The sequence below is a fragment of the Hyaena hyaena genome, unplaced genomic scaffold (genome assembly GCF_003009895.1).
Source record: "Hyaena hyaena isolate Hyena2069 unplaced genomic scaffold, ASM300989v1 scaffold_538, whole genome shotgun sequence".
NCBI classification, from domain to species: domain Eukaryota; kingdom Metazoa; phylum Chordata; class Mammalia; order Carnivora; family Hyaenidae; genus Hyaena; species Hyaena hyaena.
In genome coordinates this window covers 363,436-380,626 of record NW_024081172.1, presented here as the reverse complement: position 1 = coordinate 380,626, position 17,191 = coordinate 363,436, and the positions used below count along the sequence as shown (strand labels likewise).

Here is a 17,191-nt window from a genome sequence, read left to right as displayed (position 1 = left end):
GCTCTGAGCTGGCAGTCAGCACAGAGCCCGACGCGGGGCTCGAACCCACGAACCGCGAGATCATGACCTAAGTGAAAGTCGGACGCTTAACCGACTAAGCCACCCAGGCGCCCCAGACATTTCATTATTCTTAAAAGGAATATTTTAGATAGTGTGGAAAGGGATGCCTGGGTGGCTCAGTCATTTAAGCGTCGGACTTCAGCTCAGGTGATGATCTCACAGTTCGTGGGTTTGAACCCCGCATCGGGCTCTGTGCTGACAGCTTAGAGCCTAGAGCCTGTTTCGGATTCCGTGTCTCCCTCTCTCTCTGATGCTCCCCTGCTCATGCTGTCTCTCTCTCTTTCTCAAAAATAAATAAAACATTAAATATTTTTTAAAAAATAAAATAGTGTAGAAAAAGAAACAGTTTATTCCCTCCCTTTTTCTTTTTCAAGCTGTTGATCTTTACTTGGATTTAAGGATTTGCTAGTCAGTTTTGATAGTTACTAGTCATTAGAGATGGATTTTGTGTCTATGTGTGTGAAAGTGTATGTATGTATATGCCTATATATAAATATTATGTCAAATTTTTAAATTTTTTACCATAAATTTTTTAAATTCTGTGAATTACACGTAAAGAAAAGAGCACAATAAAGCTTTCTTTTTAAGTTTACTTATTTCTTTTAGTAATCTCTACACTCAGCTTGGGGCTCAAACTTACAACCCTGAGGTAAAGAGTCATATCTTCTACCAGCTAAGCCAGGCAGGCACCCTAGAACCAAGCTGTGTTTTAGGCTTTTTAGGACTTATCATTTTTTTTAATTGAAAAAATACTTGCAGTTGAAAGTTGTTAACACATGAATATAGTAAAGGTTGGGAGATTGTATATTTAAAAGTAACATATGCTATTAGAACTAAATATTTGAAAATTTTTAAAAGAGGAAAGATTGCTTATACATTTTTTGTTAGATTTTAGTTTTACTTTCTTATTCCAGTGAATAAATAAATGCAAATTAAATTTTTGCTATAAATGAAGAAATTGCTATGTGGCATTAATATGTTTTGTTACTTACCTTTAGGAACTGTTATCGCATTAACTTGGGATAATAGGAGTATCTAGAGTGAATTTTCTCTTTTGTAATATTTACTTGTGTGAGTTTTTTATCCTGGAGTTTAAGAATGGTGTTTAAAAAGCCCTTCTGTTTTTCTCCTAGCCTCTTGAATTGCTTTGGCACTCATTAGATGAATGGCTAGTTTTAATAGCTACGGAATTGATGAAAAACAAGAAGGATTCAACGGATATCACTTCTATTTTGCTGAAACAAAAAGGCCAAGATCAAGATGGTACTACCATTCCTCCATTTGAACCTCCAGGACCTGGGAGCTATGAAAATCTATCCACTGGCACAGGGGAATCTAAACCAGATGCTCTTGGAGGGAAACAGGAAGCCAGTGCAGACTGTCAGGATGTTATTTCTATGACAGCTAACCGGCTAAGTGCTGTCATTCAAGCTTTTTACATGTGCTGTTCTTGTCAGATGCCCCCAGGGTAAGAAGGCTTCTGCTTATTATTTCCTTTTCTGATAGATGAAGAAAAGCTATGATTTTTTTGTATAATTTCAGTAACGAACAATAATTTGTTGATTTTTGGTTCTGTTTTGATCTTGTTTTAGGACTCTCATTGTACTAATCTAGAATTGGTATAAAATATTTGAGTTTTAAGCATTATATTAGTGATTAACTTGTAGAATGGTGAATGTCACTTTGTGCAGGATTACTTAATTTTGTATTCAAAATGTATAGAGCAGAGATGTTTAAAATTTCAAGGTTTTCAAAAAATCACAGTTCATATCCTCTGTTGAAAAGTTCTATATATTTTTTCATCTTATAAATTGACGAGGCATGCCTAGTTTTCCAAACACAGATCTTTTTTCTTCTTTTGCTAGAAACCAGTCCAATTCTATGTATAGTTACCAGATTTGCTGTATCACCAATTTCTGTCCATGTGTTCTGATGTTTTTTTATCCCCAACAGAATGACTTCACCCCGTTTCATTGAATTTGTCTGCAAACATGATGAAGTTTTAAAGTGCTTTGTTAATAGGTAAGTCTTCCTTGGATTCATAGACTGCCCTTGTAGACTGTTCTTTCTTTGCTTACAGTGTTTATCTCAACAGAAATAATATTTTTTTCTGTTACTATTCAAAAAATGCTCAGTGAGAAGTAAAAATTTAGTAGGTGTGGATTAATATTTTTCTTTTGTTTCAGTATCTGTATATCTGAATTTGCATTTGCTACTCATCCTACTTGTCCATTTAAACAAAGTATATTTTTCTTTTAGAAATCCCAAAATTATATTTGACCACTTTCACTTCCTCCTTGAATGTCCAGAGTTGATGTCAAGATTCATGCATATCATAAAAGCACAGGTAGAGATTTCTTTTCATCTTGTTGTTAGTCTGTCTAATGAAAGTTAATTTCTTAATTTGAATACTTTTTAGTTGAATACTTTTTAGTGAAGTAATTATTATACTTGAGACCTCTTGTTAGAAGAGGAGTGAAGTTACCTTATTCTTTACTTTAGTATGTGAAATTACATTAATATGTTAAATTAGTATGAGGGACATTTTTTTTTTTTATCTTCAGGAAGTATATACTGAGTGTCCATTGTGTGCAAAAGCTTGTGCAAAGACAACAGAACACATTGCTGTATTTCCTAAAATGAGTTTCATGGAGTATTAGTCCTGTAAGGCTGATTGTCCTTGAGAAAAGGATTTTACCCTCAGATATGTTTGGAAAATATAATATGCCCTGTTGGAGATTTATAAAGCATATCAGCAGCTTGTTGAAAGGCTTTGAGAAACCCTGTGGTAAAAATAATGACTTATCTTTCTTAATCCTCCAAATTTTTTGACCTGAGATCCTTTCCCCCACCTAGGTTCATTTCACATATCTCATGTTTTATGAAACATGCTAGGGAGAAACTTGTTTTGCTGCTTACTAGCTATGTAATTTTGGGCACGTTTCTAACATCCTTGTGCTTTGGCTAATATCCTTTGTGATTTTGAGATACACCAACTTCAAAAACTATTGTGAAGAATAAATTTTAAATAATAACTGGTATATATGTTCGATAAATGGCATTTATGTAGAGATAGAAAGTATGTGTCCTTTCTCCAAAATGATCTTAATTCAGTCTAGCAGGAGAGGTAATAAATGTATCTATAAAATAGTAATTACATTGTTATCTGACTGCTTAGGACTTCTTCTGCCTGCTGTAGTCAAGGAAACTTTTAAAAGAGGAGGTGGATTTTTATGCTGGACTTTGAAAAACTTTGCAAAATTTTGCTAGGAGTAAATTGGGTAGAAGAACATTCTAGTCAAGTTATGGGCTAGGGCTTGTAGATGAACAAGTGTATAAAATTATAATGGTTGAAGCAGAAATTTTGTGTAGGTCAGGAGTGAGATGTAATTCTAGAAAGGGTCACAGTGTGTTAAGCCTTGATTGCCAGATGGAAGAATCTTTGTTTTATAGGCTGTCAGAAGTCCCTAATAACTTTTCATTCAGGAGAATGATATGATCCTAGAAAAATTTTAAGAAATAATTTTTCAGAAGTGTAGGACAGACTGAAAACAGTGGTTTTGTTAATAGTCATAAGGTAGATATTACCAATGTTTTTAAATGTTTTTAGGGACACTTGCCCTTTCAGAAATTAAAGCTAAGAACTAATTCTTATAAAATTATACACATGTATATAAGTATCCTGATATCTGTTAAAAATGATAATGTAGAAGAGAAGATAGTAATAATAACATTTCTTGAATGCTAACTTTAGGTCAGTTACCATGTATTTGCTTTTGTTGGGTTATTTTCATAGCAGGCATGTAAGATGGGTACTTTTGAACTGAAGAGATTATGTAACTTGTTTAAATGATTCAGCTACCAAGCAGGAGAACCAGGATTTAAGGGTCCGTCTGGTTTTTAAATTCATTTTCTTAATCTAAACTATGTGACTGCATTCTAGGGCAAATGATATTATAGGTATAAGAAGCTTTTAGTTTTTGAAAGAGATAGTTTGCTATTATTATTATGTCTGCTTTTCATGTTTTTTTTCCTCTTCCCTTCCTGAATAATTTAGTCAAAAGCATCTGCATTAAGCGGTCCAGTTTTTTTTTACCCACAGATGAGGTTTTGTCACTTGACCAGAGTGAGGAAGGTGTTCATATGTTAATGGTGACCTAGTGTGTGGTTTTGGAGTATGGGTGTGGTAAGGAGGCTGTCTTTATAGAAGAGGGGCTCAGCATGGAGTATGTGGGTTGGAAGAGCATATGGAGGATGTCCAATGTGGAGGGTAGTGACAGTTGCTCAGAGTAGACTCACAGAGCCTGAGTTGGGTAGAAGACGGCATCCATGCAGTAAAGTGTCCATGTCAGTGACAGGAGATTGGTTATATACAGGGTGGGACAGTTCATCAGCCAAGAAAGTATACTTCATAGGGGAGCCTGGTTTCTCAGCATTGGAGAGATGAGTTACAAAATGGAGAATAGAATGAACCATATGCTGTTGGATTGGAATTGAAGATATCAGTGTGAACTTAACAGTTTTCAGTGTAGATAGATAGATACAGCAAACCTGGCACCCAGTTCTTGGCCTCTAAACACCATTCTCAATTAACCAGCGCTCTTTGGAGAAATGAATTATTTCAGGGTTGAGTCAGGGAAAGTACAAGATGAGTCTGGAACCTCTTACTATGCAAGAAAGTTGTTAAAAAAGTGATAGGCTTATGTCAGAATGACACAGAACTAACTTGAATGGACTCCACTGGCCAAAGCTAAACAGTGCAAACATCTGAATAAATAATGATGGCAAAATATAAATGAAATTAGAACCCCTAAGTCTATCCTGAAAAAATTAATGAATAAATGGGAAGTTTGATGAAGGGTGGGGCATGTTGACAATCTCAAAGTACTTATTCAAACAATGCTTAAGAATTACAGAGATAAAAACTACAGTGAGAAAACTTGGCAGTGATCAAAACAGACATATCAGTGTGCCAGCTGATAGGATGCACTGAGAAGAACCTGGCATTACTTTGATATTCTTCCCAAAGCTATCCAGCCTGAATATAATCTTGAGAATGTCAGACTAACTCCAGTGGAGGGACGTTCTCCAAAATAACTGACCTGCAGTTTTTGAAAGTATCAGTCAAGGTCATGAAAATTAAGAACACACTGAAGAACTGCACCAGAGTTAGAGACATGACAACTAAATTCAATTCATGAGTCCTGATGCCATAAAGGACATTATTAGGAAACTGGTAAAACTTGAAATGGGGTCTAAGGATTAGCTATCGTAATGTACCAGGGTTAATCTTTGATTTTGCTGGTTGTTATCTGGTTATGTAGGAGGATTCTTTATTTCTACAGGAAATACAACACCAAAGTATTTAAGGATGATTAGATATTATGTTGGCAGCTTACTCTCATATAAGGGACAAAATACTTGTATTCTGCTGTACTGTACAGAAATTTTCTGTAAGTTGGAGGCAGTTCACAGAAAACTTGGAGGCAAAAAGGGTTTAAGGAAAAAAAAAAGCAATTACCTGGGGTAAGAGATTGAATTCTTACTCTATTGGTGATGTTCAGGTGGGCTGTAGTTAAAGGGAGAGATGTTTTGTATTGCTGTACAAATGCTATTAAGAGGGGCCTGTAATCAGTCTTGTTTTGTGAATTATTTTATGGAAGTGCAGGTATTCAGAAAGTTTATATACAAAAACATGCCCTTTGGCTTTGTAGGTGTATATAAATTTGTTTGAATGTTTTCATTGTCCAGATATCTTAGTAGCTTTTGAAGATAACATTTTGTACATTTTGATGTTCCATTTGAATTACTTTAATAAATACCATTTGCTTTTATTTCTTGGTTCACATTTTATAAAGGATATGGTTTAATATCTTACAATGGAGGGAATACATTTTCTGTCATGTTAAATAATTTTAACATTATTCCAAATGATAAGAACAATACCTATTTATTGAGCAGTCTGGGTCTTGAGTATTTCCCCTAGTTACTTAACTAACCCTAGTGCTTCACATTACTCTTCTGTGAAATGGGGATGATAAGAGTCCCTTTTTCTCTTAGTGTTGTGAGGATTACATGTGAAAATGCATGTAAAGTACTTAACACAGTACCTGTTCATATCCATAGGTGTTTTAATAGTTGATAGCTGATTAATGATTGTAGTTATGATTATTAGGATCTGTATTTGCATTATTTCATTTAATCCTCATAGTTGGCCCTTGAAATATTTTCCCTGTTTTACAGGCAGGAAAACTGAAATTCTGAGAAGTTTAGTAATTTCCATAAGGTCACAAACTTAGTAGTGACAGCAGGATTCCAAACCACATGTACCAAACTTCAAAGCCCATACATAAATAACATTTATGTTATTTTCTTTTTTTTTTCTTTTTACTGTTTTTTTTTCTTTTTAATGTTTTTTCTTTTACCAGAGTTTTAAAAATAATCAGCATTAAATCTGAAAGTACTTTATTTTCTGGTGTATTAAAATTTATACACCCAGTAATTTTATAATGATAGCAATGCTTTATTCAAATGGAAAAACTATTAGAAGTAAGAACAAAATTATACATTTAACTTTATTTTAATTATTTTTAATGTATGCATATATATCAATTAATTAATTTTTTCCAAGTTTTTATATAAATTCCATTTAGTTAACTTATAGTGTAATATTGTTTTCAGGAGTAGAATTTAGTGATTCATCCTTAACATATGACACCCAGTGCTCATCACAAGTGCACTCCTTATTTACCATCACCCATCTAGCTCAACTCCTGCCCACCTCCCCTTTATCAACCTGTTTGTTCTCTATAGTTAAGAGTCTCTTATGGTTAGCTTCCCTCTTTTTTTTTCCCCCCTTACCCTATGTTAATCTGTCTCGTTTTTTAAATTGCACAAATGAGTGAAATCATACGGTATTTGTCTTTCTCTGATGCACTTGATTCACTTAGCATAATACCCTCTAGCTCCATCTGCGTCATTGCAAATGGTAAGATTTCATTCTTTTTGATCATTAAGTAATATTCCATTGTGTATATATACCATATCTTCTTTATCCATTCATCTGTCAATGGACATTTGGCCTCTTTCTATAATTTGGCTATCGTTGATAGTGGTGCTATAAATATCAGCATGTATGTGTCCCTTTGAATCAGTATTTTTGTATCCTTTGGGTAAATAATAGTACAATTGCTAATTCATTGGGTAGCTGTATTTTTAACTTTTTGAGGAACTTCCATACTGTTTTCCAAAGTGGCTGCACCAGTTTGCTTTCCCACCAGCAGTGTAACAGGGTTTCACTTTCTCTGCATCCTCACCATCACCTGTTTTTTCCTATATTGTTAATTTTAGCCATTCTGACAGTTGTGAGGGGGTATCTCATTGTAGTTTTGATTTTTATTTCCCTGATGAGAATTTCTGATGATGTTGAGTATCTTCTCAGGTGTCTGTTAGCCATTTGTTGTCTTTGGAAAAATGTCTGTTCATGTCTTCTGCCCATTTCATTTTTTTTTTTTTTTTTTTTTTTTAGGCTTCATACCTAGCTCAGAGCCTAGAGTGGGGATTGAACTCAACCATGAGATCAAGAGTTGGACACTTAACTGAGCACCCTTCAGGCACAGGCACTCCTCTTCTGCCTGTTTCTTAAGTGGGTTATTTGGTTTTTTGGGAGTGTTGAGTTTGATGAACTCTTTATAGACTTTGGATACCAACCCTTTATCAGATATGTCATTTGCAAATATATTCTCCCATTCCAGCAGTTGCCTTTCACTTTTGTTGATTGTTTTCTTCACTGTGCAGAGGCTTTTTAACTTGCTGAAGTCCTAGTAGTTCATTTTTGCTTTGCCTTTGTTTCCCTTGCCTCTTGTGATGTGTCTGGTAAGAAGTTGCTACAGCCGAGGTCAAAAACGTTGCTGCCTGTGTTCTCTTCTAGGATTTTGATGGTTTCCTGTCTCATATTTGGGTCTTTCTTCCATTTTGAGTTTATTTTCGTGTGTGGTGTCAGAAAGTGGTACAGGTTCATTCTTCTGCTTGTTGCTGTCCAGTTTTTGCAACACCACTTGTTGAAGAGATAGTCTTTTTCCCATTGTATATTCTTCCTTGCTATGTCAATGATGAGTTAACCATATAATTGTGGGTCCATTTCTGTGTTTTCCATTTTGTTCCATTAATCTATGTGTCTGTTTCTGTGCCAGTATCATACTGTCTTGATGACTACAGTTTTGTAATAAAGCCTGAAGCTTGGAATTGTAATACTTCCAGCTTTGCTTTTCTTTTTTCAGGGTTGCTTTGGCTATTCAGGGTCTTTTCTGGTTCATACAACTTTTAGGATTGTTTGTCCTAGCTCTGTGAAAAATACTGGTGGTGTTTTGATAGGAATTACATTAAATGTGTAGATTACTTTGGGGAGAGTAGACATTTTAACTATATTTGTTCTTCCAATCTATGAGCATGGGAATGTTTTTCCATTCTGTGTCATCTTCAGTTTCTTTCTTAAGTATTCTGTGACTATTGTTATAAATTCTTGTTGAGTTATGTTGCTTATATCTGTTTTGAGCAGTTCTTTAACTGTCACTCCTTCCTGGAATTTCTTTAGAGCAGAGTTCTTCCATTTTGTCATTTTGGCTAGCTTTCTGTCTCTTGTTAATTTTAGAAGCTTGTTATGTGCTCTGCACCTCCAAGTACTGCTGTATTAAAGAAGGCTCATTGACTGTCTAGGGCCTGTCTATTCAGGAAGTGTTCTTTTAATGGTGTCTCTTGCTCTCTTTTGTTGAGACCTTGGTTATTTTATTTCCCTACTCGTAGTGGTATTTGGGTCTCTTCACTATGTGTACTTTGGCTTGTTTCTTGAGGTAGCTCTGGAAATGAAAATAGACAGACAAACTCATTGGGAACAAAGTCATTCAAATGCACAGACAAATCCAACAAACAAACCAACCGAAAGAGAAAAAGAAAAAAAAAAAAGAAAACCCACAAGACAAAGGACGGTCTAAAAGCATAAAACCAGAATTCCCAGCTACAAGTAAAGAGCAGGGTGTATGCAGTGTTGATGGAAGAACATATACAAAGAGAGAAATGACAGGGGCAGGGAGAAAGCAAAATTGGACAGTGACCAGGCAGAGACTAAGAGGCTTAATTCAGAGAGAGAAAGAGGAGAATATGGTAGGAGACGAGGAGAAAGAAACTAAGATAATATTATCCAAAGAAACTATATAGTCTGATTACGAGAGAGAGAGAGAGAGAGAAAGGTAGTGGTGGAGGTGTAGAATATACATCTAGAGAATGGATTAAATGTGACTGTTTAAGCAAACCAGTGACCAGAATGCCCATTCCAGCAGGGGGGAGGGATACGAATGAGACAAGGGAAAATATATGTGAATAGAAAGAATTGATCTAGAATTAATCACAGTAGTGCATCCATGTTGGTCTTGCCCTGGGCTCTGGTAAAAACACAAAAACAAAAAAACCCAGCTCTCTAGCGGGGATGGTCATTGTTTGTTGTAGGCAGATCTGGCCTCCACTGCTGTGTTGCGGAGCCGCTCCCTGAGGTCCCACCTTGGTGGTGTGGAGAGAAAAATGGTGGTGCCCCAGTCCCTTCTCGAACCAAACCTTGCAGATTACTCTTTTGGGTCAGATCTTCCTGTGCCTCAGGTGTAGCCAAGGTGGGCCGTGTTCTATGTCCCAAGCCCCGCCTCGTTTCCAGGTCTTAGTCCGTGCTTTATTGATACTGTCTGAAATCTAATCCCGCAGGCCTGGGCCCTTCCCAGCCGGGGATAGAGCCAGGAGAACAGCAGAGCTGTTTCAGGCCAGCAGCTTCCCAGCCAGGGATCCCGCTGGGAAAGCAGCGGAGCAGTTTCTCCTGGCGCTGTCTGGGACTGGGGCACCTAGCCCAAAGTCAGTGCCACAGCTAGAAATAGGATCACTCTCTGAACGCCCTGTGGTTAGGGATGGGCTGTTAGGATTGTCTCCTTCCCAGGCCGAGGTTTTTCTCTTCTCCAGGGATAGTTCTATGAGCAGTGTCTGCGGCTCTCTCTCTTCCCATCGACTCTCCGCGGCTCCCCACGAAGAGGATTCCCTTCGTGGAGAAGGAAGACACAGAATCCGAAACAGGCTCTAGGTCCTCGTGTCTCCAGGTCCTGGCCCATTTTTATCTGCCCTAGTTCGCATTCACACACCTTCTTAGAGGATTCTGTCTCTTTTCCTCCAAGACTCCCGTGGTTCAGTGTCCTGTGGCTTCAGGCCTTCTCTGTTTGAGAGATGGGGGCCAGCGAAATGTACAGAGCTCCCTACTTCTCCGCCATCTTCTTTCTTAAGTATTCTATCGTTTTCACAGTACAGATCTTTTACCTCTTTGGTTAGATTTATTTCTAGGCATTATATAGTTTTTGGTGCAATGTAAGTGGGATCAATTCCTTTATTTATCTTTCTGTTGTTTCATTTCTGATGTATAGAAATGCAGTAGATTTCTGTATGTTGACTTTGTATCCTGCAACTTTGCCAAAATCATGTATCAGTTCTAGTGATTTTTGGTTGATTCTTTTGGGTTTTCTACATAGAATATCATGTCATCTGTAAATAGTGAAAGTTTGACTTCTTCCTTGCCAACTTGGATGCCTTTTATTTCTTTTTGTTACTGAATCCTGAGGCAAGGACTTCCAGTACTATGTTTAATAACAGTGATGACAGTGGATATCCCTGTGTTTTTCCTGATCTTAAGGGAAAAGCTCTCAGTTTTCCCCTATCAAGGATGATATTATCTGTCAGTCGTTTGTGTGTGGCCTCTATGATGTTGACATATTTTCCCTCTATCCCTACTTGGTTGAGAGTTTTTATCAAGAATGGATGCTGTAATTTGTCAAATGCTTTTTCTGCATCTATTGAGAATATCATACGGTTCTTTTTTTAAAAAAATTTTTTTTAATGTTTTATTTATTTCTGAGAGAGAGACAGTGTGAGCAGGCCAGGGTCAGAGAGAAAGGGAGACACAGAATCCGAAACAGGCACTACGCTCTGAGCTAGCTTTCAGCACATAGCCCAACGTGGGGCTGGAACCCACGAACCGTGAGATCATGACCTGAGCTGAAGTCAGACACTTAACTGACTGAGCCACCCAGGCACTCTGAGAATATCATATGGTTCTTATCCTTTATTTTATTAATGTGGTGTTTATGTTGATTGATTTGGGAATATTGAACCACCCTTACAGCCCAGGAATAAATCTCAGTTGGTCATGGTGAATAATTCTTTTAATGCGGTGTTGAATTCGATTTTCTAGTATGTTGAGAATTTTTGCATCCAAGTTCATCAGGAATATTGGCCTGTAGTTCTCCTTTTAAGTGGGGTCTTTGGTTTTGGAATCAAGGTAATGTTGGCCTTGGAGAATGAGTTTGTAATGAAGGTTTTCTTTCCATTTCTATTTTTTGGAACAGTTTGGGAAGAATAGGTATTAAGTCTTTAAATTTTGGTAGAATTCCCCTGGGAAGCCATTTGGCCCTGCACTTTTGTTTGCTGGGAGAGTTTTGATTACTGATTCGATTATTTTGCTGGTTATGGGTCTGTTCAAATTTTCTATTTCTTCCTGTTTCAGTTTTGTTAGTTTATATGTTTCTAGTAATTTATCCATTTCTTCCTGATTGCCCAGTTTTTTGGCATATAATTTTTCATAATATTTTCTTATAATTGTTTGTATTTCTGTGGTGTTGGTTGTGATCTCTCCTCTTTCATTTGTGATTTAATCTATTTGGGTCCTTTCTCTTTTCTTTTTGCTAATACTGTCTAGGGGTTTATTAATTTCATTAATTCTTTCAAAGAATCAGCTCAGCTCATAGTTTAATTGATCTGTTCTGTGTTTTGTTGTTGGTGTTGTTTGTATATCAGTTATTTCTGTTCTAATCTTTATTATTTTCCTTATTCTGTTGGCTTTAGGCTTTATTTCCTATTCCTTTTCTAAGGTTAGGTTGTGTATTTGAGACTTTACTTGCTTCTTGAGGTAGACCTGTATTGCTGTATACTTCCCTCTTATGCCACTTTTGCTGCATCCCAAAGGTTTTGGAGTGTTGTATTTTCATTGCTTCCATGTAGTTTAAAAATTTTTTTTTAATTTCCTGGTTTCCCATTTATTCTTTAGTAGGATATTCTTTAACTTCATGTCCATGTATTTGTGGTCTTTCTAAGTTTTTTTTTGTTTAATGATTGACTTCAAACTTCATAGTGTTGTGGTCTGAAAATATGCATGGTATGATCTCAATCTTTTTGTATTTGTTGAAGCTTGATTTTTTACCCAGTATGTGATATATTCTGGAGAATGTTCCGAGCGTACTCAGAAAGAATGTGTATTCTGTTACTTTAGGAAGAAATATTCTGAATATATCTATTAAGTCCATCTGGTCCAGTGATCATTCAAAGCCATTGTTTCCTTGTTGATTTTCTGTTTATGTGATCTGTCCATTGCTGTAAGTGGGTGTTAAAGTCTCCTTATATTGTTGTATTGTTATCAATGAGTTTCTTTATGTTTGTTATTGATTTGTATATTTGGGTGCTCTCATGTTAGAGACATAAATACTTATAATTGTTTTATGTTCTTGTTGGTTGGACCACTTAATTATGATATAATGCCCTTCTTCATCTCTTACAGCACTTAATTTAAAATCTAGTTTGATGTAACTATAGCTACTGTGGCTTTTTTTTTGACATCCATTAGAATGGTAAATGGTCTCCATCCCCTCACTTTAAATCTGAAGGTGCCTTTAGATCTAAAATGAGTCTTTTGTAGGCAACATGTAGATGAGTCTTTTTTTTTTAATCCATTCTGATACCCTGTGTCTTTTTATTGGAGCATTTAATCTCATTACATTCAGAGATATTATTGATAGCTATGAATTTAGTGCTGTTGTATTACCTATAAAGTCAGTGTTTCTGGAAATTTTGTCTGTTCCCTTCTAGTCTTTGTTGCTTTTGGTCTTTCCTAGTCAAAGAGTCCCATTTAATATTTCTTGCAGGGCTTGTTTAGTGGTCATGAACTTATTTTACTATTTGTTTGTCTGGAGAGTTCTTTATTTCTCCTTCTATTCTAAATGACAGCCTTGCTGGATAAAGTATTCTTGGCTTCATGTTTCCCAATAAGCACATTGAATATATCACGCTACTCCTTTCTAACCTGACAAGTTTATGTGGAGAGATCTGCTGCTAACCTTATTTGTCTTCCCTTGTCGGTTAGGGATTTCCTTTCCCTTGCTGCTTTCAGGATTTTTTCCTTATCTCTGTATTTTGCAGATTTTACTAGGATATAGCTTGGTGTTGGCCTGCTTTTGTTTATTTTAATGGGTGTTCTCTGTGCCTCCTGGATTTGGATATCTGTTTCCTTCCTCAGTTTAGGGAAGCTTTCAGCTATAATAGCCTAAATGACTCACTGCTCCTTTTCCACTCTATTCTTCAGTGAGTCCTATGATATGAATGTTATTATACTTTATGGAGTCTCTGAGTACTCTAAGTATATATTCATGATCCAATATTTTTCTTTCTCTTTTCAACTCCATTATTGTCTACAATTTTATCTTCAGTATCATGTGTTCCTATGCTTTGTCCATTCTTGTGGTCATTATAAGTCTGTTAGTTTTGCATCTCAGTTACAGCATTTTTTAATTTCAGCCTGACTAGTTTTTAGGTTTTTTAACTGTGGTAAGGATATCTTTGGTTGCTTCTTTGCTTTTCTCAATCCCAGCTATATCCTTATGATTGTTTTAAAATCTGGTTCAGGCATATTACGTTATTTTTGATTAGCTCCCTGGCTATGACCTTTTTTGTTCTTTTGGGATGAATTCCTTCCTCTTGGCATTTTGTCTAGGACTCTGTCTTCTGTGTATTAGGAAAACCTGTTATGTTTCCTGCTCTTGAGAGTAATGGCTATATTAAGAAGAGGTCATATACTGTCCAGAGCCTGACACTTCAGGAAGTATTTATGGTGTATGCTGTGTGCACTCTGCTATTGTGTTTTGACTCCTCTTTCCCTGAGGTTGATCCTTTGCAGAATTTCTCCCTGCCTGCAATGGGGAGTGTTTGGACCTTGTCCACTGTGTGGTGAGTTTTATCTAGATGTGGTTTGATCTGCATTATAGAAGGGGCTAGATCCTGTTTCTCCTAGAGCTGCAGCTTTGCAGCACTCTATGGTCAGTAGACTAGGTGGGCATGGGAGGTTTGTGCTGGTTTTCTGGCTCACTGTTGCTCTGATTCTCAGGCACACTTTCCTTAGTAAAAAGCACCTGCAGTGTGCCTGGGTGGCTCAGTCAGTTGAGCATTGACTCTTGATTTTGGCTTAGGTCATGATCTCACGGTTTGCGGGATTGAGCCCTGCATCTGACTCTGTGCTGGCAGCGTGGAGCCTGCTTGAGATTTTCTCTGTGTCCCTCCCCCACGTGTGTGCTCTCTTTTGCGCGCGCTCTCTCTCGCATGCACACGCTCTCTCTGTCTCAAAATAATTAAGTAAAACGTTAAGGAAAAAAAAAAAAAACACCAGCAGATTGCAGGGGGCACAGAACTTGGTGCAAGCAGCTCAAGCCTCCACTGTGGGTTCTGTGCTGTTACTGAAATTTGATGGACGGGGGTAAACATAAGGTCAGCTGGCTCTCCTTCCCCACTCCCCCCATGGGGGAGTTCGCACCTGTTGCTGTTCTGGAAGCCCTAATGGAAGAGCGAACAATCTCTTCTCTTTTGTTGTAGGTTCCCTCAGATCCCTGCCTTCACCCTGTCCATGTCCAAACCATCTGCTCACCCAACAGCCCTGTGCTCCTGTGTTTTATCTTAGGTGTGCCAACTGGATTTCAGAACTCCAAATTTTAGGGACCCAGTGTGCCAAGGAACTGCTCTGATCCTCTCGGGCAGAGTCTTGCTACACTGTGGCTGGTGCCATTTGGTCCCAGAAGGGTAGTTGCCCAACAGCACAGGGGCTTGGAGTTTATGGTGAAGTGCAGCAAAAAGCCATGGCCCTCAGCAGGCATCTCTGCTCCTATGCTAATGAACGGGGTAGCTCAGTGTTGCCCACTGGCTCATTTGTTCTCCTCTTCAAAATGCATTCCAACAAGGGGAACTGTCTCTCCCAACGCCACCCAGGGGATCCTCAAACCACACTCCGCTCCCACACTGAGGGCCTCTGCCCTACTTTCCACAAGAACTCCTCGGTACTCGCCAGGCTCCATCCAGTGATAGTGGGGACTTCTAAAACTTCAGACTTTGAACTTGGCTACTTGTAAAAACTTAGCATTATTAGCTCCTCTTGTTTTCTCTGTCAGTGGTTTTGGGGAAGTGCTCTGCATGTGTGCTCTATTTCTCTCTTCTCTCCCTGATCAAGGCTCCTTCCCCTCTGTAGCACTGCTGATTGTTTTCTCCCCGAAATCACATCTCCACACCTCCTACGTTCCATGATGTGGCTTCTTTTCTCCCTCTAGTTGTGCAGTTTGTTCTTTCAGTCCTCAGATCTATTTCCTTCATGTTCAGAATGATTTGCTATTTAGCTAGCTGTATTTGAATAACGAGGCAAGCATAAGGTCATCTTACTACTCTGCCATCTTAACTCCCTTTATTTTTTTTAAGTTTACTTATTCACATAATCTCTACACCTAATGTGGGGCTCAACCTCACGACCCTCAGATCAGGAGTCACATGTTCCTCCGACTAAGCCAGCCAAGTGCCTTTGTACATTTAACTTTGAAAAATAATCTGCTCTTTCTTACTGAAAGAGAGACATTAAAAAGCAGAATTTGGGGTGACTTGGTGGCTCAGTCAGTTCAGTATCCAACTCTTGATTTTGGCTCAGGTCATGATATGGTTTGTGAGTTTGATCCCCCCATCATGCTCTGCACTGACAGCATGGAATTCTGCTTGGAATTCTCTCTCTGCCCCTCCCCTATGCACTTACATGCCCTTACACTCTCTCTTTCTCAAAATAAATAAATAAAGTTTTTTAAAATAAAATAAATAAATAAAAGGCAGAAGTTAATCTTTCACTGGTTATCTTCATGACAACAGTATTTTTACTAAGAATTAATAAAAAGTGATGTTTAAGCTTTTTGAGGTAAAACTAATTCTTAGTTTAGCTCAGATGAAGAAATTTACCGGTGTCCTATAAATTTCCTGAAAGATAACCTCTTTGAGGTCTTGTATATTGATTATATTTATTTCCTAAAACTCTTGGTTTTGTGGTATTATACCACTTTGTCCTCCTTTGTTGTTGTTGTTTGTTTTTTTTTTTTTTTTTACAAATAGTTTATTGTCAAATTACTTTGTCCTCCTTTGACTTTCTAGCTGTGTGCCAAGCAGATTCTCAGTTCTGACCTGTGATCATAAACTCCATTATAGGTGTTTGTTCCCTATACCTTTATTCTCTTGAACAAAGGACGTTACCTTGCGTCCAGCTTCAGCTTTCTTCGTGATTTTCTTTCCAGTGCTTTAGCCGTGGTACTTTAGAGTATTTATTTCCAGGCTCTTATTAGTTACATCCCAAGTAACCTGAAATTCAGAATATGTAAAACCTCATTCATTATCTCTCCACCTCTGCTTCCTAAGAGTTAAAGGGTAGATTGTGAGAGGATGGTTTTCTAAGCTGTTTCTATCAAGTTCTGTCTCTAGAGATTTTGTCTTTTTCATCTTTATTCAAAGGAGTAATGTCTCATTTCCTTTTTGTTCCTCTTTCATCCCATGACCCACAATTATCACCCGATACTTAATATTTTAACTGTTGCCTAGATGGTCTGGTGCAACTCACATTTTAATTACCACATTCACGATGTTATTCCTCTGAGCAAATACCCACAGTGGTCTCTGTATCCTTCACCTGATTCTCATGATCCATTCAGTATGTCATTGATGTACTTGCGCAAACTTACTTCCTTCATTATGTGCAGGAATAGAACTCTGGTTATGCCAGTTACCTTCACTTCATCTTCCAGGGAGACACTGTTTCTCCTTCTGCCCCTTTCTCCTTGACTCTCTTAGTCTGGTGTGCTCTGTTTCTCTTTGCTTGAGTAAATCTCACCAAATTGAGATTTGTATTCCGGTTCAAACTATGACCTCATGAAAGCTTTGTACTCTCCTCATCTTCACAGTCTTTAAATTCTTAGTGCACTGTAATCTTCACTTCATG

The 17,191-nt window shown here is 37.5% G+C and overlaps 1 protein-coding gene across 5 annotated transcripts in view; it reads left to right on the top strand.

Moving 5' to 3' along the window:
• HACE1 (HECT domain and ankyrin repeat containing E3 ubiquitin protein ligase 1) overlaps positions 1-17,191 on the top strand; it is a 125,987-nt gene that overhangs the window by 65,660 nt on the left and 43,136 nt on the right. For all 5 annotated transcript variants that reach the window (XM_039255690.1, XM_039255692.1, XM_039255689.1 and 2 more), the window contains 3 exons: positions 1,194-1,528; positions 2,014-2,082; positions 2,320-2,407. In XM_039255690.1, coding sequence (XP_039111621.1) covers positions 1,194-1,528; positions 2,014-2,082; positions 2,320-2,407 — 492 coding nt within the window. The remainder of the gene's footprint in view (positions 1-1,193; positions 1,529-2,013; positions 2,083-2,319; positions 2,408-17,191) is intronic.